The sequence below is a fragment of the Schistocerca americana genome, chromosome 4, assembly GCF_021461395.2.
Source record: "Schistocerca americana isolate TAMUIC-IGC-003095 chromosome 4, iqSchAmer2.1, whole genome shotgun sequence".
NCBI lineage: Eukaryota > Metazoa > Arthropoda > Insecta > Orthoptera > Acrididae > Schistocerca > Schistocerca americana.
This window is the reverse complement of record NC_060122.1, coordinates 22,806,799-22,830,999: the sequence shown is the minus strand read 5'-3', so window position 1 is coordinate 22,830,999 and position 24,201 is coordinate 22,806,799. Positions and strand designations below refer to the sequence as shown.

At 40.2% G+C, this 24,201-nt stretch overlaps 1 protein-coding gene across 3 annotated transcripts in view; it reads left to right on the top strand.

Annotated features, from left to right (window-relative positions):
- LOC124614067 (histone-lysine N-methyltransferase, H3 lysine-79 specific) overlaps window positions 1-23,011 on the top strand; it is a 205,570-nt gene extending 182,559 nt beyond the window's left edge. For 2 of the 3 annotated variants that reach the window (XM_047142901.1, XM_047142903.1), the window contains 2 exons: window positions 16,748-17,695; window positions 21,057-23,011. In XM_047142901.1, the coding sequence (XP_046998857.1) occupies window positions 16,748-17,695; window positions 21,057-21,079 (971 nt within the window). In that variant the 3' untranslated portion in view covers window positions 21,080-23,011. Of the gene's footprint in view, window positions 1-16,399; window positions 16,495-16,747; window positions 17,696-21,056 lie in introns of those variants that run through there. The other variant, XR_006979690.1, reaches the window with a different exon arrangement.
- Window positions 23,012-24,201: the final 1,190 nt, after the last annotated feature.

Here is a 24,201-nt window from a genome sequence, read left to right as displayed (position 1 = left end):
TGCACAAGCAAAATGTTATTGACAACTGCAATAGTAGTTAATGCAGTAATAATTTTTGTAGCGTTCATATCCTGTCTTCCTCCATTTGTTTTCACAATCTTTGTGCTTGTAGTGTTTTTTAAATCATTTTATTAAAAGTGGACAGGTGAAAATAATCTCACCTTATTCTGTCATCATTTTTATGTAAGTAGAATTTCCTGTGTGAACATTTAACACATTACTGCCTCTTTGTCATGTGGTTTTGGAGATGGGAGGACAGCTTGTATAGTTTTTTATTCTTGGATATTGTTTAATAATAATCACTGTTCACTTCTTCAGTTTGAAAAATGTGAGGAATTCTTGTACATGAAACTGCCTTCATACAGTGCCCTCCTCCATCACCAAAGAGAAATAATAATAATAATAATAATAATAATAATAATAATAATAATAACTGAGCATTGCTGTGTACCAACAAATAATAAACATTTGGAAGTTTATATTGTTGGCACCTTTTGTGTTTAGGTATGGCTATATTTTGTTCAGCCAAAACATTTAGATTTAGGAAATTGTTGTCACACTGTTCCACAACTTTTGTTCCTTTAGTTAACAATTTAATTTTGGTGTTTGTACAAGGTGTGATCAAAACGTAACGGGATTTTTCCCCCCCTTAAAGAATCTTTATTTAATCAACAACAACAGCTACTACTGCTGCTACTACAACTGTCCCCCCTTCAAAGTAATCCCTTGCAGATATAAAACACTGGTGTCAGCTTCTTTCAATCTTGGAAGCACTTCTGGAACTCATTTTTCATTATGGCGTTGAACTCATTCAGCAATTCTGTTTTTATGTCATCAGTGATGGCAAAACGTCATCGTTCCATAGTTATCTTCAGGCTCTGGAATTGAAATAAGTTGCAGAGGGTCCTGTCTGGCTAAAACACACACACACACACACACACACACACACACACAGGGATTGCTTCAAGCAAATGGTACATAACTTTCAAGTAGTATTCCTTATTGACAGTACAGCTATAAGGCAGGAACTTGTGATGCGCTATCTCATTGTAATCAAAGAAAACAATGAGAAGGCCTTTCAAGCGGTGAGTGAACTTGTCAATTTTTTTTTATTATTTTTAATTTATTTTTTATTTTTGTCAGTTTAGATTGGGATGATTGGACCTTGGTTTCAGTGTCATATCCATAAAGCCATGTTTTGCCATCTGTTATAACCTTCTTTAGAAATTCTTGTTGCTTAATTCAACAATTCCTGAGTGATGTCTACACAATGTCATTTTTGGTTGAAATTCAACTATTCAGAACAAACTTAGCTGCTACACAGTTCATTCCCAAAATATAAAAAAAAATTTGCATGGCATGAGCCAAAGGATATGCTGACATCAGCCATCTCTAAAAATGGTTCAAATGGCTCTGAGCACTGTGGGACTTTACAGCTGAGGCCATCAGTTCCCTAGAACTTAGAACACTTAAACCTAACTAACCTAAGGACATCACTCGCACCCATGCCCCAGGCAGGATTCGAACCTGCGACCGCAGCGGTCGCGCGGTTTCAGACTGTAGCGCCTAAAACCGCTCGTCCACCATGGCCGGCTCAGCAACCTCTCTGATGGCCAAATGATATGCTGAAACTGGCAGCAATCTCTCTGATGCTGAGTCAGTGATTTTCCAGAACCTTTTTCTTTTCTTCTTCCACATTTACATCAGTAATTTATGTGCTGGGAGATCTAGGGTTGATGTCATCTTAAACATCTTCTCGACCCTCTTTGGAACATTTATGCCACTTGTAAACTCTTGTCTTACTTGTAGTGGATTCATTATGATTTTGTATTTGGTAATGCACTTTATTTCATTTTTCAAACAAAATTTAATGCAAAATTTTTTGATTCATATTTTTCGAGAGTAAAAATCTGCTGAACATTTGAAAACACGTATAATCTTTTTGACTGTTGACAGTAAACTGAATGTTCAAACAGCTGAAAATGCAAACATACATCAGGAACATGTGTACCAACAAGGTGATAAAAAATTGAAAATTGGATTTATAAAGCCCATTAAATTACAAGTACTTGTCACTTTTTGGTCACACCTTTGTACAGTTATTTTTCAATTTTAAAATTGTTGCACACACTTGCATAACTATTTAGGCATCTTAATATTGTGCATGTTTGCTAACTGTATGTTTGTATGCATGTATACCTGCTTGTTGTGATGTGGATGCATTCTTAACAAATAGTATTCCAAGGAAACAAAACATGCTATAACCTCAGACGAATCGTAATTGTCACTGCACACACAATAATACATTTAAAACAGTCCGTTAATGCATTGGATGTAACAGTATTTGTCAACCGTATTCTCATATTGGCATGAAATTGTCACACTCGTGTGTGTTTTATCACTGCTGCGAATTGTGTGTCCCTCTTAGAAGGGAATTGCTTGTGGCTTGCTACAAATAGTATAATTAACTTGGTTCATTAGTGTGCCAGACTGATCAGTAATGATACTGCTGCATATGTTTTTTTACATTGATGCAGTTATTTCTGACTGAAATATTACAGAACTGAACTAACATATTAAGCTTCAAAATGTACTTGAGTTTTGGGCTGTATCCTTCATTGAAGCTAACTTCCCCTCCCCCTCCCCCTTTGTTCCCCACTGTCTGTAGTGAGTAGACATCAGAACTTGTATTCTACATTGGATCCTCGATGAGCCAAGTATTCAGCACATTTAGTGCGGATGCCCAATAGTGTCCAACGTCCTGCAGGAATCTCTAAGTAGCAAGCATAGAGGACACTGATGGGGACTGTGGATAGGTGGCACTAGGTGGGGATGTGGGTTATCCGAGAGGTATGCTGAGATAATCCACGCAGTTACAATAAACACTAAGTCTATCGGCACACTGATGAATGCAACTGCCTAGTAAGCAGGAGATCCTGAGTTTGAATCCCGGTCCGACACATTTCCTCACTTTCCGTGCCCAAGTGGGTGACTCCCGTAATTCCGTCCATATCCAGGAGAATGGAGTCGTGCAGAGCTCTGTATTGAGTGTGTCTCTATTTTTAGTGGCCATTGATGGTCTAGCAGCAGCTGCCGGGCCCTCCGTCTCATGTTCTCTGTGTGCAGACGACTTCTGCATTTCGTACTGCTGCTCCAGTACTCTTGTTGCTGAGCGGCACCTCCAGGGAACCATCCATAAGGCGCAGTCATGGGTTCTAGCCCATGGCTTCCAGTTTTCAGCCGCAAAGTTGTGTGTCGTGCATTTCTGTCGCCATTGTACCGTTCATCCAGAACCCGCACTTTATCTTAATGACGATCCACTCACTGTAGTTGGAGACATATCAGTTCCTAGGACTGGTTTTCGATGCTCGATTGACTTGGCTCCCTCATCTTCGTCAGCTTAAGCAGAAGTGCTGGCAGCACTTCATTGCCCTCCATTGCTTGAGCAACACCACTTGGAGTGCAGATCGCTGTACGCTGCTGCAGCTCTACAGAGCCCTTGTCCAATCCCGATTCAACTATGGGAGTGTGGTTTATGGTTCGACAGCGCCTTCAGCATTGCATTTGCTTGACCCTGTGCACCATTGTGGGGTGCAATTAGCGACAGTCGCTTTTAGGACGAGTCTGGTGACCAGCATACTGGTGGAGTCTGGTGTCCCTCCACTGCAGATCAGACGTGTGCAACTGCTCACCAGTTATGCAGCACACATTTGTAGTTCCCTGAGGATCTGAATTACCGTCTCCTTTTCCTGCCCGCGGCAGTCCATCTCCCACATTGGCGACCCAGATAGGGGCTAAGTATTGCGGTTCGCTTGCAGTCCCTTCTCTCCGAACTGGAGTCTTTCCCTTTACCATCTCTACTTGCAGTCCGTTCACGTATGACTCCATGGTGTATGCCGCAGCCGCAGCTTCGTCTGGAACTTCTGCATGGCCCTAAGGACTCTGTTAACCCCGCCTCTCTCCGCTGTCACTTCCTCTCGCTTCTTGACGTGTTCCGGGGCTCTGAAAAGCAGTTTACACAGATGGCTCAATGGCTGATGGTCACATAGGCTTCACATACATTGATGGAGGACGTATTGAGCAGCACTCCTTGCCAGTTAGCTGCAGTGTTTTCACTTCAGAGCTGGTGGTCATATCTCGTGCTCTTGAGTACATCCACTCATGCCCTGGCGAGTCATTTCTCCAATGTACTGACTCATTGAGCAGCCTACAAGCTATCGACCAGTGCTATCCTCGCCACCGTCACTGGTAGCGTCTATTCAGAAGTCCATCTATGCCCTGGAACAGTCCCGCCGTTCCGTGGTGTTTGTGTGGACCCCGGGACATGTCGGAATCCCCAGCAACGAACTTGCTGACAGGCTGGCCAAACAGGCAATGCGGAAACTGCTTCTGGAGATAGGCATCTCCAAAGCTGACCTTGTCTTACACCACAGGGTTTTCCGGCTTTGGGAGACGGAATGGTATAACAGCACGCACAACAAACTGCATGTCATTAACGAAACTATGAATGTGTGGAAGCCTTCCATGCAGGCCTCTCACAGGGAATCAGTTGGCTTCTGCCGGCTCAGCATTGGCCATACGTAGCCAACACATGGTTACCTACTCCGTCGCGAGGACTCACCTCAGTGTTGCTGTGGCTCCCAATTGACAGTTGTCCACCTCTTGCTGGACTGCCCACTTTTAGCAGCTCTGCGGCAGACTTATAACTTTCCCAGCACCCTGTCTTCAGTGTTGGGCGACAATGCCTCCACAGCAGCTTTAGTTTGATGTTTTATCCGTGAGAGTGGGTTTCATACTTCTATGTAGGTTTTAGCACATGTCCTTTGTCCCTCTGTGTCCTCCACCCAAGTTCTTTTAGGGTGAAGGTTTTAATGTGTTGCCGAGTGGCTGGCTTTCCCTTTTTATTCTCGTGGTTGGCCAGCCACTGTAATCTGCTTTCATGTTTTACTCTCTTCTGTTTCTAGCCTCTCTCTCTGTTGTTTTCTTGTCCTCTTTTGTTCCTTTTAGTGTTTGTTGCCTTCTCTTTGTTCTTGTGGTTTTCCCTTTCTCTCAGTTTTGTGTTATATGTTTCGTCTGTTTTCTTCACACACTTGTGGCATTATTTTATTAGGAACAAGGGATGGATGATGTCGTAGTTTGGTTCCTTCCCCCACCTTTAAACCAACCAATCAACTTCCGTAGTCGATTTGCACCTGTTTCGTACAGAGGATATGATTAGTGTCTGGGCTTCCGTCTTCTCGACGAGGATCGTAATCCTCGACATTGTAAGTGATGTCCAAGGAGCGACGAGGAGTACAGTGTGGCCTGAAGTAGCACTTAGTAACTTTTCCGGTAGTTCCTTATTCTGCCTAGGTTTGGTGTTGTAGGATTCCTGGACGTCTTGGTCTATATACAGCTAGCTACCGTACTTCTTCAGTCCTAGTGATGAGGTATTTCGTGTTTTCATCTCGAGTATTGTCCGATTGAAACAGTAATTGTACGTGGTGTTGTTTCAGCCTCATGATCGTGGAGCAGAAAGGACAGTGTGACCCCTGTAATATCTTGCTTCACTGTGCTGTACATATACGAATGTCATGACGGGTAGTATTATATCCTAATGTCTGTCCAACATTGGTGTATGTCGAGAGTGTTTCTACCCGCATCTTTTTAAAGCACTCTTTGAGGTGTTTGTCTTTGGACAGTAGGCTGTTGGTGATATTGCAGTGTGGAATTTTCTCTGATACTAATCCTGACTAGAAAACTTATTCGCACTATAGAACATCACATGGGAAGCTCTGTGCTCCAAAATGACATATTCTACAAGAAAATATACCATTTATGGAGCTTTGACATTCAGCACATCTTTAGCGACAATGTAGTGGGTGATGTAGGCAATGCAGAGTCTAGTTTGTCAACTTCAGGAACCTCTCAGAGAGGTTGATTCCAATTCGATAGAATAGCACTGCTGCAGGCAGGATTGGCATTTTATGCCCCAGAAGTAATTATGGCATTGGGTTCTGTAGTTGACATACCTTACAGTGGATTAAATAGTGTCCAATGGATCAGTAGAGAGCTGGCCTTCAGATTTGGTCTAACGTTTTTTCAAGTCCAAAGTGACTAGAAGTTGGGGAATTTTGGAAATCTTCAGGATCAATGGCCACAGATGAGCTAGCATGTTGAGCAACCAGTTCCTCATGTTCTGTTTATTAATTGCAATCCTCCTTCAGTCATTGTTTGGATCCATTTTGTATGCCGTTGTAACATTGTACTCCTGAATCCTCAGTGCCCATCTTGCCGTTTGTCCTGTCTGATCCTTCAGGCTAGTTAGCCAACCAGTATAGAGAATGGTGATCCATCACGATGACAAATAGTTCACCACATAAATATGGCTAGATGTTGTTGATGGCTCAAATAACTGTAAGGTACTCTTTCTCAGTTGTAGAATAATTCATCTTGGACTTCGAGAGAGCTTATGCGTATGTGAGTAATCACCTTTTCAGCACCTCCCTGAATGTGTACTATCCGAAAACCACTATTATCATTGTCAAGTTCTGTCTCAGCATTCTTGTCATACAATGCTAGAAATGTAGATGATGATAGCACCACCTTAAGGTCAAGGAAGGTACTGTCTTGCACCTTGTTCCAGGAGAATTTAAAGACTTCCTACAGTAGTTCTTGAATGGGTGTGCCTCAGTACAGAAGTCCTTCATCTGTTACCGGTAGTACAACCCATTCCACGAAAATGTGACACATCATGTATTTTCCAGGGAATTGGAAAAACTGTGATTGATTTTATTTTCTGGATTGGGATGCATTCCATCGCCATTCACCAGGGTTTTTACTTTCTGGGCAATGAGTCACTGTTTCTGTTTCAGGTAGAAACATGCAGTCTGAACACACTTAAAGACGGCTGTCAGTAGCTTGGGTGTTCTTCAGAGGTCTTTGAAACAACATTGCCAGATAGCAAAGAAAAAAACGTCAATTTAAGGTGTAGAAGCACATTGTTTGTCATACGTTTGAAGGTAGCTGGAGCAACACACAGTCCAAAATGCATCACTTTAAACTCAGAGGCTATCAGGAGGTACGAAGGTGGTCTTTCCATGGTCAACCTCAATATGACAGTAGCCTGTCTGCATGTCAATAGTTGTGAAATTCTTTGTCCCTTTCCAGTAGTCCAGGTTGATGACAACCAGTGCACAGCAATGAATTGATATCATTCTTCATGGTTTTTTCACTCATTTGTAGACAACACAGAAATGCCATGTGCCATCCTTCTTCACCAGAAGGACAACAGGAGTGTGCTGAGGACACTCTGAAGGCTCAATGATGTCATCTTGCAGCAGGGTCTCCACTTTCTCTCAGGTTATCAGTCATTCAGCTGGTGACACTCTGCACGAGCAAAGGCTAATTGGTGGATGGTCCCCAGCATTGTTTACAATTGGCTGCTTGATCTGTCTTTTCTCCATTCCAGATCTCAAGGCATAAAAAAACTGATGCAGAATGGCTATCGGTCACTGATGTTTTTCATCTGTCAGGTTAGATCTTGTTGACAGTTTGATAGTAGTTTCCTCCCCTGAATTGTCTGTAGTTGTAACAGAGCATGATTTGTCTACGGTGGGACTAAGCTGCCCTTCCTGGACTGGTTCAGCTATCGCTATCGCCACACACACACACACACACACACACACACACACACACACACACACACACACACACACACACCCACCCTCTTCTGGGGATAAGTTGTGGCTGATTGTGACAGTGATACAAAGTGCTCCTCAAGTAGTCTCAACCGTTATGATCATCACTGGCATCTGTGTTTCTTTAGTGAGCCTGTACAGCTTTTCACAACTGACAAAAGCTTCAGATTTTAACTATACATCTCGACCGCCGATGGATAAAGTAGTTGTCAGTGGCAAATGACCACCTAGAGAAGTTTATGTGTGTGTGCTCATTGGTACAGCTTTGTCAGTCTGGAGCTCTGATCACCCACAGTCTATAACCGCTTATAATGCCTGCAAGCAGTCTGTCCCATCTGAGAATAATGTCATGACTATGTTGTGTTAAAATGACAATTTCGAAGGGCTGTGTAGTGTCATTGATAGCTATTCATGCAATTCGTGTTCTTATCGGCTGGACAAGTTTCCTGTTTGCAACCTTCAGCACAGTTGCTTTAATATTTCTTTAGCTGGTGACAACAAGCATTACACATTACAGAAATGGAAGCCCAAGTTGACTTAGCACGTCAATTGGTTCACTGTTATCGGTGAAACTTCCTGTTTACTTGGTAACTGTTGTCCAAGCACAATTGTCATCTGTGGGGGCCACATCTCCATAGATGGTTACCTAACATAGTACTCCTGAATTCAACAGCTAGACGAGTGGCCGGTTCCTATGTGGGGTAATGGGGAATGGCTGCGTCGCGTTGGAGAGCAACATTGTTGTCTGTAGTTGACTGGCTAGAATAGGACTGTTGTAGAGTACTAGCCCACGAAAGGTAAAGGTCCCGAGTTCAAGCCTTGGTGTGGCACACAGTTTTAATCTGCCAGGAAGTTTCATATCGGCATACACTCCGCTGCAGAGTGAAAATCTCATTCAGGACTGTTGTAACGGCTGACGTCTTGTGGCATAATACATTATAACTTCGATTTTAAGTTCTCTTATGTTACGTTTTTCGCAATTCTACATCATAAATTTGTCTCTCTGTGAAAAAGCCCTAAGATCGGTCCTAAAAATTACCCGACTTTACATTTCTTCTAGTAAGGTCTACCTCGATTCCAAGAACGTACTCAACATTGTCCTGTTTTCTTCCTGTAGATATCACATCAGTGTGACTGAAGGAGTTACAAGTGCCACAAAAGACAGGTGGTTCGCACCACAGGTAGTGGCAGAGTTATGGGAATATTTTAGGCCGTTGTGGAGAGGGGAGACGTGACAGAGAAAATGCTGACATAATACATGATTTGTGTTGGCAACACAACCTGCAACATTTAGTTTCACCGCGCAATTATGAAAATTATGATAAATCTACAGCTAGATTGCAGGGGTAATGGAAAAACAAGACAGTTTTCCACAAGGAGCTGATATGACGAAGGGGCCCAGTCCGCACATTTTCTTCTGCCACATATAACTCTGTCTCATCTTTCTGCATGTAATTCCTATGTACTGTGTTCAGCAACAATTTCAATCGTCCACCTCATAAATTCAAACACTGAGATTTGAAGAATATGCTCAGTCATAATCGAGAAAACGTTCCCCTTTTCTGGCTAGTGAAGTCTTATTGGCTGGCGACTTGTTAAGTTACCCAATAGCCAGTTGAGCCACCGCACCACACTAAGACTTGTAAAATGAGCTCACTTCCTGGATGTGTGGAGAAGGGGACTGGCCATTCAATGACGAGAGTGCAGGTAGGAGTGAAGCATTTTGTGACATCTGAAAATGTAGTTTTTGTGCAGATAATGTGCTATGACAGAGATGCCACATGGAGAGAGACGGTTTTTGATAGCACACCTTAAAGACTTTCGTGCTCCAAATCTGACGCAAAACTGTTTCTCTCATCGAGCCTAAAATAACACTTTATAACAGCACAAAGTTCATCATTAAACAGATGTCTGCATTTATGCTTATGGTTTAACTGCTCAGCTGCTTAGCTGCTGTGATGTTTGTGGTTGAATTCAACATATTCATCAATTTTTGCATTTTTTCTGGCTGAGCACAAAGGGTGCTTTCTCAAAGACACATGTTTTGAACATATACTTTGTGGTTGTAGCATGTTAGAAAATAGCTTGATTACCTTGTACCAAGATACCAATTTCAATTTTTTGGTGAGGTTTTACGTGCTGTTACACATCTGTGATTTTTTGAGAACTAATTAAATTCTTTACCACAAATTATTGTATCAACATTGCATTGTACATCTAATTTCTTTCACTTACACAGATCTTATACAAAGTATTGGGCTGGATTGCGATTTTTAATCTTATATGCCAATTACATGTGTTTTTGCTCATATTTTCAGGGTTTAAACATTTTCCTCAATTTTGCTTTTTTAGGTCTGTAAATGTAAAATAGGGGTTTCACTGTAATCCTTGAACACACTTATGCATTCTCTGGAGTAGCGCATGACATGTCCAGGGCCTCCACAGGGTGCTCTACTTGGTGGAGGAGTCGGTTTTAACAAGTTGGTCGTATGATGGGTTGTCATGTTGTGACATACTTTACTAGAAGATTTTGGTGCACATCTTGTGCAACTCCTCGAATGTGAGATTTTATCGACATCAGTTATGTCCAGATTCATGAGCAAAGAGCCAACACATTCTTTATGTATGACTGTGTTGTTTAATTCTTCTGCCAAAAGGACTTGCCGTTGATTGACGCCAAATGTTTTCTTCACTCCAGCCTGTCCCAGCTGTTGAGCTTCTCTTTGTTGTTTTCAAACTACTGTTAGCTGTGCCATCCAAGTAAAAGTATACGTTTGCTAAAAACATAATGTCATCCCACCATTTGTGTGTGACAACTAGGTCGAATTCATTCAGCCATTTCACCGGGTCCCAACTGCCATCTCCGGAAAACACTGATGGATGCCAGCTATGCAGGTGACTTACTCCTCATATTCCAGTTCCTGTCCATGTAGGCAACAAATTTTACGTTGCCTAACTGGAACCGTGGTGATGTAGGTGTCTCAAAGTATCCAGCATCTCCACCAAACAGTATCCCTCATAACCACACTCAAGTTCTAACCCCAAATCAGGTCATCAGTGAAGCACAAAACTTACAACAGAAAACATGTTTATTATGAACACCAGTCTACAACTGGAATACAGTTGACCTCCTGAGCAGATATTCCAGAATGCTGCTGTTTATACACACATTGAATATTCGAGAGTATACAAGTATTTCAAACATAAGATATTTCAAGAAAGTTTCAGAAAATATAATTGCTGGTGGTCAGGTTTGAACAGGTGGCCCGCAGCACATTACCCAGTGAAGTTAACCTTATCACTACACTGCAGGTACCACAGGTTGTGGTGCTGTTATATTACAGTATAACGTGCCTGCCTCAATAATAGTGTCTAGTTTAGAATGTGTGAGATACTCATTACTTCACCCAAAGCTTATTGCCCTTTGCCTCATCACTGAATTTAGTAATTTTTAAATTATATGATGTTTTTAATTGCATTGTTTCATAATCATCAGTGGCCATCATTGTTTACATTGCTGTAACCTTTGTGTGTTACACTATAATACACATGAAATTTTTATTATTATTATTATTGTTGTTGTTGTTGTGGTCTTCAGTCCTGAGACTGGTTTGATGCAGCTCTCCATGCTACTCTATCCTGTGCAAGCTTCTTCATCTCCCAGTACCTACTGCAGCCTACATCCTTCTGAATCTGCTTAGTGTACCCATCTCTTGATCCCCCTCTACGATTTTTACCCTCCAACACTAAATTGGTGATCCCTTGATGCCTCAAAACATGTCCTACCAACTGATCCCTTCTTCTAGTCAAGTTGTGCCACAAACTTCTCTTCTCCCCAATCCTATTCAATACCTCCTCTTTAGTTACGTGATCTACCCACCTTATCTTCAGCATTCTTCTGTAGCACCACATTTCGAAAGCTTTTATTCTCTTCTTGTCCAAACTAGTTATCGTCAATGTTTCACTTCCATACATGGCTACACTCCATACAAATACTTTCAGAAACGACTTCCTGACACTTAAATCTATACTCGATGTTAACAAATTTCTCTTCTTCAGAAACGATTTCCTTGTCATTGCCAGTCTACATTTTATATCCTCTCTACTTCGACCATCATCAGTTATTTTGCTCCCTAAATAGCAAAACTCCTTTACTACTTTAAGTGTCTCATTTCCTAATCTAATTCCCTCAGCATCACCCGACTTAATTTGACTACATTCCATTATCCTCGTTTTGCTTTTGTTGATGTTCATCTTATATCCTCCTTTCAAGACAGCTCTTCCAAGTCCTTTGCGGTCTCTGGCAGAATTACAATGTCATCGGTGAACCTCAAAGTTTTTACTTCTTCTCCATGAATTTTAATACCTACTCCGAATTTTTCTTTTGTTTCCTTTACTGCTTGCTCAATATACACATTGAATAACATCAGGGAGAGGCTACAACCCTGTCTCACTCCTTTCCCAACCACTGCTTCCCTTTCATGCCCCTCGACTCTTGTAACTGCCATCTGGTTTCTGTACAAATTGTAAATAGCCTTTCGCTCCCTGTATTTTACCCCTGCCACCTTCAGAATTTGAAAGAGAGTATTCCAGTTAACGTTGTCAAAAGCTTTCTCTAAGTCTACAAATGCTAGAAACGTAGGTTTGCCTTTTCTTAATCTTTCTTCTAAGATAAGTCGTAAGGTTAGTATTGCCTCACGTGTTCCAACATTATTATTATTATTATTATTATTATTATTATTATTATTATTTTATTCAGCTGTAGTCATGTAGTTTCTGGAAGGGAAAAAAGGTTTATCTGCCAAATTACCAGTGACAGTTACCCAATACCTTCTCATTGCTTTTGTTGATGTTCATGGCAGAACAGTTGACAAGTGAATTAAAACGCAATGTTTCATTACCAGATGATCATGATAGAAAATTTTTGGCATATTTACATGCACAGCTTGTCTAGAAATGAACTAATTGAGAACAGTGTCGTGTAACTGTAAAGACACTGTGTGCTGTTCAGGAGTTCATTTAGGTGAAGAAAACCTCTTAGTTTTTTTTTTGTTAGAGTTGATGTGATGGTGAAATGATTTTTACAACAACTAGGAATATTTCTGTTCCCTGAAGTTGCTTAGATGCAGGTAGAGAACGAATGTGGCTCCTCAAATTGGCACCATTGGACACCTAGTACAATAATTACGCCTTTTCTACAAAAATTGTCTCCCTCCTCACTAGAACATTACGTACTCCCCCTCTTATTGATCACACATTTGTTTACAAATTGGTTATGGCCGGCTTGTAGGACAGTCCTACAATTGTCAGATTTGATCCTGACACAAAAAGAAGTGAAACATCCACTACAGAGCTGCAAGATCATCATATTTATGTGTTATGGTTACCAGTGTTTAAAACATACCACGTCCAGACGCTGCCATTGGAAAGTGTGGCAGTTAAACAGCACGCAATCTGCGATACAAAGTCTAAAATTGATTTTAAAAAGCCCTTTGTGGAAAAGATACTCTTCAGTTGCGGCTCTTTTAAGACATATCAATTTAAATTAATGTGTATAACAATAATGGAAATTCCTGGACCCTCATACTTCCAATCCCATTACTACCAGACTACTTGTTAGCCACTGTGGATGCAGTATCGTAATACGCCAACATCCACGGCCTTGCTGCTATGGAACACTACATTTCCCTGTGGTGATCTGATATCAAACCCATCACCTCTTTCTTGATTTGTAAACAAATATGTGGTACTGCCATGGATGCTCGCAATGCACCATTCTGTGCCAACTTATTTGTGATCCATGTGGAGGAATCGTTTCTATACAGTCAGCACCTAAAATCCCTTATCTGTTTCAGATTCATTGATGATATTTTCATGATCTGGACTCGTGGCACCTTTGCTCTTTCCTCTGTAACCTGAATACCTACTCTCAAATCCACTTCACCTGGTCCTTTCCAACTCAACGAGCCGCCTTTCTGGGCGCCAATCTCCACCTCTCAGGTGGTTTTAGAAATACATTTGTTCATATTGAGTGTACCAACTACTGACAGCACCTCCACTGTGACGCGTTCTCAGTCAAAAAGTCTCTTTCGTACAACCTCGTCACCTGTCGATGCCACATCTGCAGTGGAAAGTGGGAGTTGCCAGAATATGCCGATAATCTTACTAGAGCCTTTATTGGCAGACAGTATCCTACTGAGCTCGTCCCTAAACAGATCTACAATGCCGTCGCCTACTCTAAACCCAGTAAACCTGGTAACTGGCACTCCTCTGATCACCTAATATCGCACTTGCCTTGTAAATCTCAGACACATCCTTGACTACCTCTCCTCACGCCCTAAGATCACGGGTATCCTACCCAGAATGCTACCCTCATCAACCAAAGTTGTGTTCGGCTGTTCACCTAACCTGCAGAATATCGTCCACTGATCCTGCTCCCAATCCTGCACCTCACAACTCATTCACTTGTGGCAGATCCAGGTGCAAGACTTGTCCCACACATCCGTCACTTATTAGTAATTATTTACCCGAGAAAAAGCAGGGCCACGCGTGGAAGCAGAAGTGTTACATATCAACTATGTTCCAATTACTGTACAGCATTTTTTTTAGGCATGACAAGTAACCATCTGTCTACTCACACAAATGACGACAACCAAGCTGTGGCAAATTACAGACTTGACCGTCCAGTTGCCCTACAAGCTGCACATCACAGCATGAGTAACTTAGACAGCTGCTTCACTATGCAGATAATATGGACAATCCATTTTAGCGCAAATATACTCACTGTACTCTATTTGTCTTGTCCTGCAGTCTTTGAGTCATGTGTCAAAAGACCAGTACCTCCTCCTTTCTTGCTTCCCCTCCCTCCCCTCTCTCTCTCTCTCCCCGCCATCCCTCAGTGACCCCCCTCTCTCCCTCCCCCCTCAACACCACTCTCTCTCTCTCTCTCTCTCTCTCTCTCTCTCTCTCTCTCTCTCTCCACCCTCCCCCTCCACCCCCCTCTTCCGCTCTCCCCCATGTGTGTGTGTGTGTGTGTGTGTGTGTGTGTGTGTGTGTGTGTGTGTGTGTCAATATCCTTAATCTGAATGTGCACATCTCTAATGACGTTTTTGTGAAACCCCAATCTTTCCTCCTCCTGCCATGACCTTTACTTCTATTCTGTCTTTACTTTGTTTTCTGGAATATTGGAGCCTGCATATGAGAGATATTCTTTCCTCTGAAAAAATAATTTTTTACACTGTTGAAATAACATTGTTACCTATTTAGTATGCACCAACAGTTAATTAAGACTTTCGTTAGAATCTCGAAACTGCTGGGAGATTAAGTGGCGCACATCTGCAGCACCTAGTTAGCTGTTACCTGCACCGAACTACACTTCATGCATAAAACAGGCACTCAAACTTTTGTTGTTGTCATGCTGTCATTAGTACTTCACTCTTAATGCAAATGGAAGTAGAAAATGAGGATTACACTGTTTGTAGCATGTTATTCTTCTTCTGCATCTGTTGTTTGTATATCCAGTCTTCTGCCTGAACATCATAACACCATAGCGTTACTTTTCAGTTCCTTTTCAAATTTTTATTCTTCCATTCATTTATTGCCCAGTTTTTAAACTAATGCCATTTAAGTAGCCTACTTTGGATGTTTCCTAGCTGGTGCTGATTTCAGTGATTTTCACATCAACATAGATTTATGCTTCACTTAAGGATGCTTTGCTCATTTAGTAATAATTATTGTTTGCGAGTGCTACTAGCATTTGTTAGCAGATCTTGCAAGTTTTGTGTTATGCATATTTTCCTTTGCGTTAACTTACCACTGTTAATTATATGGCAACACTGTGCTTCCATTAATGGATCACAAGAATGCTTTCAGACTGCAGCACATGTTTATACTAGGCTGTTTCTTTTTTTTACCTCCTCCCCCTCCCTACATTTCCCTCTCTTTTCATATCTATCCCCATCTGTACCTAATACTAGTGTGAAGTAAATTTGTTGCTTAATATCTCAAGGACACAACATTATTCAAAACGGAAGAAAATGGCGTGGATCATACTATGTGCACCTACATTTGTTGCCCCCCCCCCCCCCCCTCTCTCTCTCTCTCTCTCTCTCTCTCTCTCTCTCTCTCTCTCTCTCTCTCTCTCTCTCTCTGAGCTCTCTCTCTCTCTCTCTGTGTGTGTGTGTGTGTGTGTGTGTGTGGGTGTGTGTGTGTGTGTGTGTGTGTGTGTGTGTTTTTTCCCCCCTGAAGTAATCGTAAGTTGTTCGTTTCTCTTGGTACTATGAAATTAGTTTGGTTTAACCAACTTGGTTAAGGAATCGTGACTTACAAGAACTTAAGGCGATATTGCAGTGTCTGCCTGGAACTTCAGTAGGTTCTTAATGTTTTGTATGTTCCTCTAAGTTTTGTTTATGTTTGGAGAATGCCACAAGGCTTAATTGACATTCTCAGTACTCTAATTCAGGCAGAGCTACCAGTAAACAGCCTAAAGGATACTGAGAAATATCTGATTCATGAGGACTATTCTTTGCAGTGTAATATGTTGCTCAAACTGGTTTCCAGTTGTGATTCGAATATCAAAGTACGAATATCAAAGGTGCACGTATCGTGGCACATCGGTTTGGGTATGTTAAGATACTGGTGCACTAAGGGAAAGGAAACCTTTGCTTTTTAGTGTTCATGCTATTTGTGTGTGATTTGTAATACTGCTTTTGCATTCGTAGGCACTGTCTTGTCACGTCAGTCTGGTGTGCACAAATGTAGCTAGTCACTAGTAGGCTCGATCGCTTTTTAGGAATGGGGCAAACTAATGGTTTAGGTAAGTAAGGAGGCTTTAAACCATACACTATTTATAATATAGCAAACATCTTCAGCACCATCAGCTTCTGGGTTTCTTTTTTCTAGTCATTTTTATGTATTGCCATATACGTTAAGAATTTGCACGTATATTGATATAAACTGGGTGGTGACGGTAGCATGTTTCGAAAAATCATTTGTCAAATTGTTAATTAAATTAGCATTTCGTTCTGTACAATTAATTCTGTATGTTTTCAAATCTTGTTTTCTCCCAGAAATGGACGAAGAGGAGGCTGATGGTAGGAAAGTGGACAAATGGCAGGACAAAATAAGCAGCGGTTTCGACAGATTGATGTCTTTTGCCTCGACAGAATTAGACAAACGCCGCCGAAGTACAGAAGGATCTTCACCACGTGCCGGAGATGTAGCCGCCAGCTGTAACACCAGTCCAGACAGTGGAATCGGACATGGCGATCCTCCTCAGTTACCTTCGACTCTTCCCAACACTTCGACAAAAAAGCGCTCTCTCGAAGTTGGAGGATCAAGTCCAGGTCCAAAGATGCCACGGCTGTTTAAAACGCCGACCTCAAAACCTTCACCGGATCGAGCTGGGAGGGATTCTCCACCTGTATTGGAACCACCTCTTGTAGAGGACACAGCCGGTCCTCCACGGACACCGTCACCATCTTCTGCTGATGAACCTCCGCCTGTATCTACGGGACCTTCCTTCAGTCCTGCCCCCCTAGACGGTCCTTACAGTCCAGTGTCCGTAACGAGTGTTCCTCTAACTAATGGCGAATCCTGCAGCCCACCTCCAGCTCTGCCACCTTCTGTCCCAATCAGGTACCATCGCTCGGAACATGGTGATCACAAGTCTAGAGCAGACCACCATTTCAAGAAAAAATTCTTTCACAGAGAGAACTGGACTTCCAGCAATCACTGGCAACATAATGCTCCTCCAGCAGGGCACCACAGTCACCACCACAAAGGGAAATTCAGACCCAAAGGGAAAGATTGGGAGTGGCACGGGACTAAAGGACACCATATGTCAGCAGGCATAACCCCAGATTTCTCCATCCCACCACCACACCTTGTTAATACCTCCTTACCTCCACCCTACCATCCGCATCACAGACACAGCTCCAGGTATCGCGGTCATCAATCCTGGGAGCGATACGGAGGCTCCCACGATGGAGCTGGCCCCGATTCGTCAATTGACCCAGGTAGGCCCCTCAGTTTCTCACTAAATTTTTAAGAATTGTAATTCGAGAAAGTAAGATGATGTATATCTCTTGTACCATTGTGTTACTCAGTATTTGTACTGTTTGGTAAGCACATGAACCTGCCTGTTCCTTCTTTCTGTGCTTCTAGTCCTGCTAAACCACATATACCCAATTCCATGTGGCAATTATTTCTTTTTGTTTATCATCTATTATTCTTGTTGAATACCTGACTGTACCAGTGCTGAATGTAATATTCATATTCTATATGCTAAAACATTTTTGTTTTAGATCTTCTAAGCCAGAATTAACAGATGAACTAATATTTATAAATTTGGTATGTTTGATCTTATCCAATCCTTTGATAGTGCATAAATTATAAACAACGTATTTTATGCTTTTGCTTGTGGACTAGCAAAGCATTTGCTTTCCAGTTACTCTCCCACATGTGAGTTGAACATCTTTGCAGACTTTGTTGTCTCAGAATTGTCCTCCAGTTGCTGCAACCATTGAGTCAATGCTGTTTTTTGTGTCTTAGTTCCAGTCAGTTGTTAATAACAAACTGTGAGTGTGCTGAGTCTTTAATTCTGGTTGTCGTTTTCATATTTTTAAAATCTTTATTACTTTTATGTGTAAAGGTTAAGCAAAATCTGATGCTAGTGGCTAAAATTTCAATGTTGAAAAGGAGAGATCCCCAGCAGTGGGATCGACTTTCTGAAATCTTCTACAAGATGATGTATTTTAAGGTGTCTGGTATCACACCCTGTAGCCATTCACACTGGTGGGCTAACGTTTGCGAGTACTTGACCAAAAAGGAAAAAACAAAATTGGCCATTTTGCATGATGTTCTGCAACTGTGCTAGTAATAAATATTAAGTATATCGATTGAACAGCGTAATCGTTAGGTATAGGTCTCCCATGCAAAAGGTTGTCTGTTCAAAACTAATGAGGTGCTATCCAAATTTCTATTTTTAAACCTTCATAAAAATGACCGTGGTCTTTATTTTTATTCAGTTAATGGGGTTAAATGTAATTTTTTCATTACTTTTCCTATGTCACATCATTTTACTCACCATTTTAACTTTTTCCATTGTTTTCGTTTCCTTATCATTCTTTTTCCACGTGAATCTTTGTTCATTTGAATTTAATTTTTTATTTATCTTTCATAATATTTAAACATTTGAAACTGTGGATGCATTGGTGAAAAAACAAAAGGTGAAATAACCTGTTTATATTGACTGTGCAGTGTTGTCAAACCTGTGTTTTTCCTTACAGTAAGTATTTTGGATTGTAATCTTCAAATGAAACATTAAAAATGAACTGTTATTGCACTATCGATAAAGGAGCTTGGATCAAGATTTAAACGAAAGAAGGGTATTACAAATATAACAAAATTCAAGCGAAACGACGAATGAAAACAATGAATGCAATAACATGGACAAAAGTATAGGATGATAAAACAGTAGAAATTGAATTGACCTTAATACATAAAAATAATTAAAATCACTTGAACAAAGATTCCAGTTAAAAAAAAAGTTAGGAACAAAATGAGAGCAATTGAACAAATAAATAAGGTGATTAAAATGATGTGTTAAAGCAATAGAAATTTAAAGTTACATTTAACCCAACTGATTGAATAAAAAAATGACCAAAGTCAAATTTCGATAAAGATTTAAAGACAAAAATTTAGAGAGCACCTAATGAGATTTCCTTGTGATTTTCGTTCACATATTTTAAAATAAACCAATTCCCAGTTCTTTTTAATATTTTTATTTTATTTGTGTTCTTAAGTGTTGGTGTACTTGAATCAAAGTAAGAAAGTTTAAAGTGGAAAGCCTTAACAGTAAAAGGAAATGAAACAGATAATTTGTCAGTCAGTCTTCCATTTTATTCAAGTAAACAGTAATAATTGTTGAAGAAACTAAAGGCATTTGAACTGACAGTGTTTTGCATGGAGGCCAAAGCCTTAATCATTACACTGTGCAACCAATCTGTTGCACGTTACTCTTTCACAGCTGTAGAACACCATGCAAAATTCCATTTTTTATATTATTTATTTATTTATTGTCATTTGCTCACATCAGTGTAAATGGCTGCAGAGCATGGTTCCTGGGACCTTACCCTGTATCATCATACAGCTGATTTCAAAAAGTCTATCCCACCACTGGGGACCTCTCCTTGTCAGTTTATTATTTCTAACTAAAGGACCAAAGTAAAGCCTGTTTACTTGAAGGTTAGCGTGACAACTCCCAAATGGCACTGTCAGTTGGTAGGCCGTTTGCACGAGGGGCAGCTACAGATGTTTTTTTACGATGACGGGACTTGTAACTGGAAGACACAGACAGCTGGCTGTTACCTTCTATTAGGTTATCACTGTGGTTCATCATGACACTTGTTGGAGCATTTATTTGCAATAAACAAGATCAAAGAAGAAATTGACTTAAGGTTATGGATGACTGTTCTATCCTCCATGGAAAACTTTGAGTTCCTGGGAAAGGACCTAGGGAAGGAGGGTGAGGCCAGATAAGGGTAAGATATTTGTGGAAGGCAGCCAGGAGTTTGTTTAGGTGGAAATGTGGGAGGGTCACAGCTGAAGAGAGGTGTAAACTGGGAGAGATTAGATTCAGTGTTGCCTTTTGTTCAAAGAAGTGGTTGGGAGAGAGAGGAGAGAGGAAAAAGAGAGAGAGAGAGAGAGAGAGAGAGAGAGAGAGAGAGAACAACAATCCACTTTATGGATCATGAGGAGGATAGTAGGTTTCGGATGAGCCCAGCATGACTGAGTTGGGGTGAACCAAGGAGTCAAGTAACAGACACTGCATCATCAAACGTGAGATTAATCATCAAACCTAAAGGATTCAGCCGGGAGTTGGAACTGTCTGAGACAGTTTTTATTTATTTATTTATTTATTTGTTGTTGTTGTAGTTAAAGGTTTTCGGCATAGCATTTTGTTAGTCCTAGTTACCTCTGTCTGACCATTATTCAGTGTTTTCTTCTGTTTAATATAACTGCATTGACAAAAGATAAAAGAGAATTTAAGAATGCTAATGAAGATCTGACTTTCATGCTACTGTAAAAAAAGTAGTCTTGTTTTTACTGTTATGTCAACTATTCTACTTTTAAAATAAGTGTAATGTCACAATTTCTGAAGATATCTGAAGGTAACTTCCTGGCAGCTGAAAACTGTGTGCCAGACCGAGACTGAAACTCGGGACCTTCGAGTCTCGGTCCGGCACACAGTTTTAATCAGCCAGGAAGTTTCATATCAGCGCACACTCTGCTGCGGAGTGAAAATCTCATTCTGGAAATATCTGAAGGTATTTAGAATGTATCTTGATAGTGCATTGTTTGTGGTTGTTGTTACAGGTTCATCACACCATCTTACGTGAAGCGGGTTATCGTTGTTTTGTGCCAGTCAGCCAAGTCACTGCCAACTGTGTACTGCCACTCTAAACTATTTGTTGTATAGTGATTTATACGTCGAATGTATTCTTTGTCCTGTACAAGCAAGTAATCCTCATATTTCTTGCTCAAAACTTGAGTACCAGAGCATGTAATATTCTGCATAACTGTTGGTTCTGTTAACTGCCTTTTAATTTTGTTAAGCCAGTTTTAAGAATTTTGTGATCACAGTATTTGTTATTGACTCAGTGTTTATAATTACTTTATCCAAATAATCTGGGTGGAGCAACTAATTATGTTATATAATACGTCAGTGTTCAGCAGTATTTTTACTGCTCTGGTTAAAAGTTGACTGTGTGCTTCCACACATTTTATTGACTGCCACATCATTATTTATTAAACATTTAAAGAATGAAGACCTAATTCTGTAAGATGATGGACTTCATAACAAATAATGTTAAGTTTTTGTTCTGTTGTGTATAAGGGCACTGACTTTTAAAGTGAAAATTCTTTAATTTAAAAGGATGCTTGTTTGGTTTTAGATTTGATAAGTTGTATAGTAGATAGAAATGTTAGCAGGGCAAAAGATTTTTTTCAGTGGTAAAGACGGAACTGTGCCCTGGAGGGTATGTAGAATATAGTTGTAATATATGTCAATTTATTTCCCATTCCTAAGTGTTTGATATGTTATAATGTGATATTGTTATATTTCATTTTTATGTACAATAACGTAATTTTGAAAGTTTTAAATTTAATGTCTGTGTGCCTGTGATGAACATGGAAGTTATTTTTTAACAAACTGTGGTTGTTAATATAAGATGACCAAACAAAATGAGACATTGGTGAGTCTGTGAATGGAGTGATAAATATATATGTATATATTATATATATATTTAAGAGAAATTGCTTTTCTTTGACAAATTGCAGTGAGCTAATTTATTGATAAGTGATCAGATAAAATAAGATGCCCTGATAATGCATTGTTAAAAATCACTGCCATTTTATGCCCATTTTAATAGCTAGGCACTGCCACATGATTGTGTTCAAGTGAAGACAGAGTGATCTCGTTTGATAGAGACAGTGTATGTACACTTTTTCTGTGCATGGTTGTTCATTTTTAAATACATATAAATTGTAGATAACGGTTCCTTTTCATTGTTTTATAATACTTACGTAGTATCAACCAGTTTATAGCTACAATAAACCAAAAATTTTTAAGATAATGGTAGGCTCAGTAAAGTATAAGTGCAAAATAAAATTAAGAAGCTTGTTCATTTCTGGTACATAATTTTTGGAAATATTCTCCAGTGTGTCAATAATATTTATAATATTTGAAGTTTTATTCTTTTGTGTTGTAAATAAGTATTTTAACATAAATAACGTTAAAAAGCTATTTAAAAAATAGCAGAGGAAGTTTGAAAAAGTACCCCATTCCACCGATGAAACAAAAAAAATTAATCCCTATTTGTCTGCCTGTATTTTCATTTGTTTTATATCTTTATAAGTACTCATTAATTTATATGTGTGTTCACTTTGTACATGCAGTTATTTTCATGGTGTATTTTACATTTCTGTTCATTGCTTTGTTGCATGACAGCAAGCAAATCAAGTGTATTAATGTTGTTTCAAAGTTTGGTTTTGTAGATAGCAGTAGCTTACATAAGCTTGTACACATAATATGATGCCGAATGTTCAATAAACTGTTTTATTAATGTACTGAATGAAATTAAATGAGAGTTTAATAACCTTCCATTTGACGTTTCCTTTTAGGAAATGTAGTCGTAATATTTTCAATGTGTTTTTTAAACCGGTTCATGTTTGTAAGAATGGTGGGTGCTTTTTATACTTCAAATTACTCATGTCATCCTTCAAATAGTCAAATGACAAACTTATTGTAGAATAAAAATAAGTTAATGGTTTTATTTGCATTTTTGCTCACTACTCCTGTGCTAAACAAACATCTTAATTATGTACCTTGATGGCTATAAACTGAGAGAAGGGAGAATATTAGATTTTGGAAAAATCACTTTCTACACACTGCCACTAAATGCACTGAATGAACATAACTCATTGCTCACTGAATTTTATATGTAGAAGACTGTCAACATCATTTGAAAAAAGAACACATTGAGAGTAAATTTTGCTTTATGATTGAATAACTGCTTGAAGCAGTTCTTATTTTTTGGCTGCTTTCCTTTTATTACTTCTGTCTAGATAATATCATTTCATTGATGGAGTTGATACACCTTTTACGATGTAAAATGTATAGAGATGTAGGTGAGAAATGAATTGAATATTGACAGGTATAGTTACATAATATACATTGTCTCGGAGTTGTATAAGATAAATGTAAAATCCTGGATGGAATGAACAACCTTGAACGTTGCCTCACCATCATTCCCTAAATCCCTCAACATGAAAACTAATCTTACACCGGCAGAAAGAACCGCAGTCCACCATCTAAAAACTGACCCCGACATTATAATCCTACCTGCTGATGAAGGCTCCACCACTGTTATTTTGAACCGCAAGGGTTACTTGGCAGAAGGACTCTGCCAGCCGTCGGACACTTCCACCTACAAATCTTGTTGCAATGACCCCATTCCAGAAATGCAGCAGGATCCCCAGTCACTCTTCATATCCTTACACCCATCCCAGAACCTCTCCCCACAGTCCATCTCTCTGGTCATCCCTAACACGCCCCACACTCCTACCTTCTACATGGTTCCTAAAGTCCATAAACCCAACCACCCAGGACAGCCCATTGTGGCTGGTTACTGTGCCCCAGTGAGAGAATCTCTGCTCTCGTAGACCAACACCTTCAACCTATTACCTGGAACCTACCCTCCTATGTGAAAGACACCAACCATTTCCTCCACCGACTCTCCACAGTTCCTGTCCCTTTACCACACAGTGCCCTGCTCGTTGCTATTGTTCTACATCTACATCTACATTGATACTCCGCAAGCCACCCAACGGTGTGTGGCGGAGGGCACTTTACGTGCCACTGTCATTACCTCCCTTTCCTGTTCCAGTCGCGTATGGTTCGCGGGAAGAACGACTGTCTGAAAGCCTCCGTGCGCGCTCTAATCTCTCTAATTTTACATTC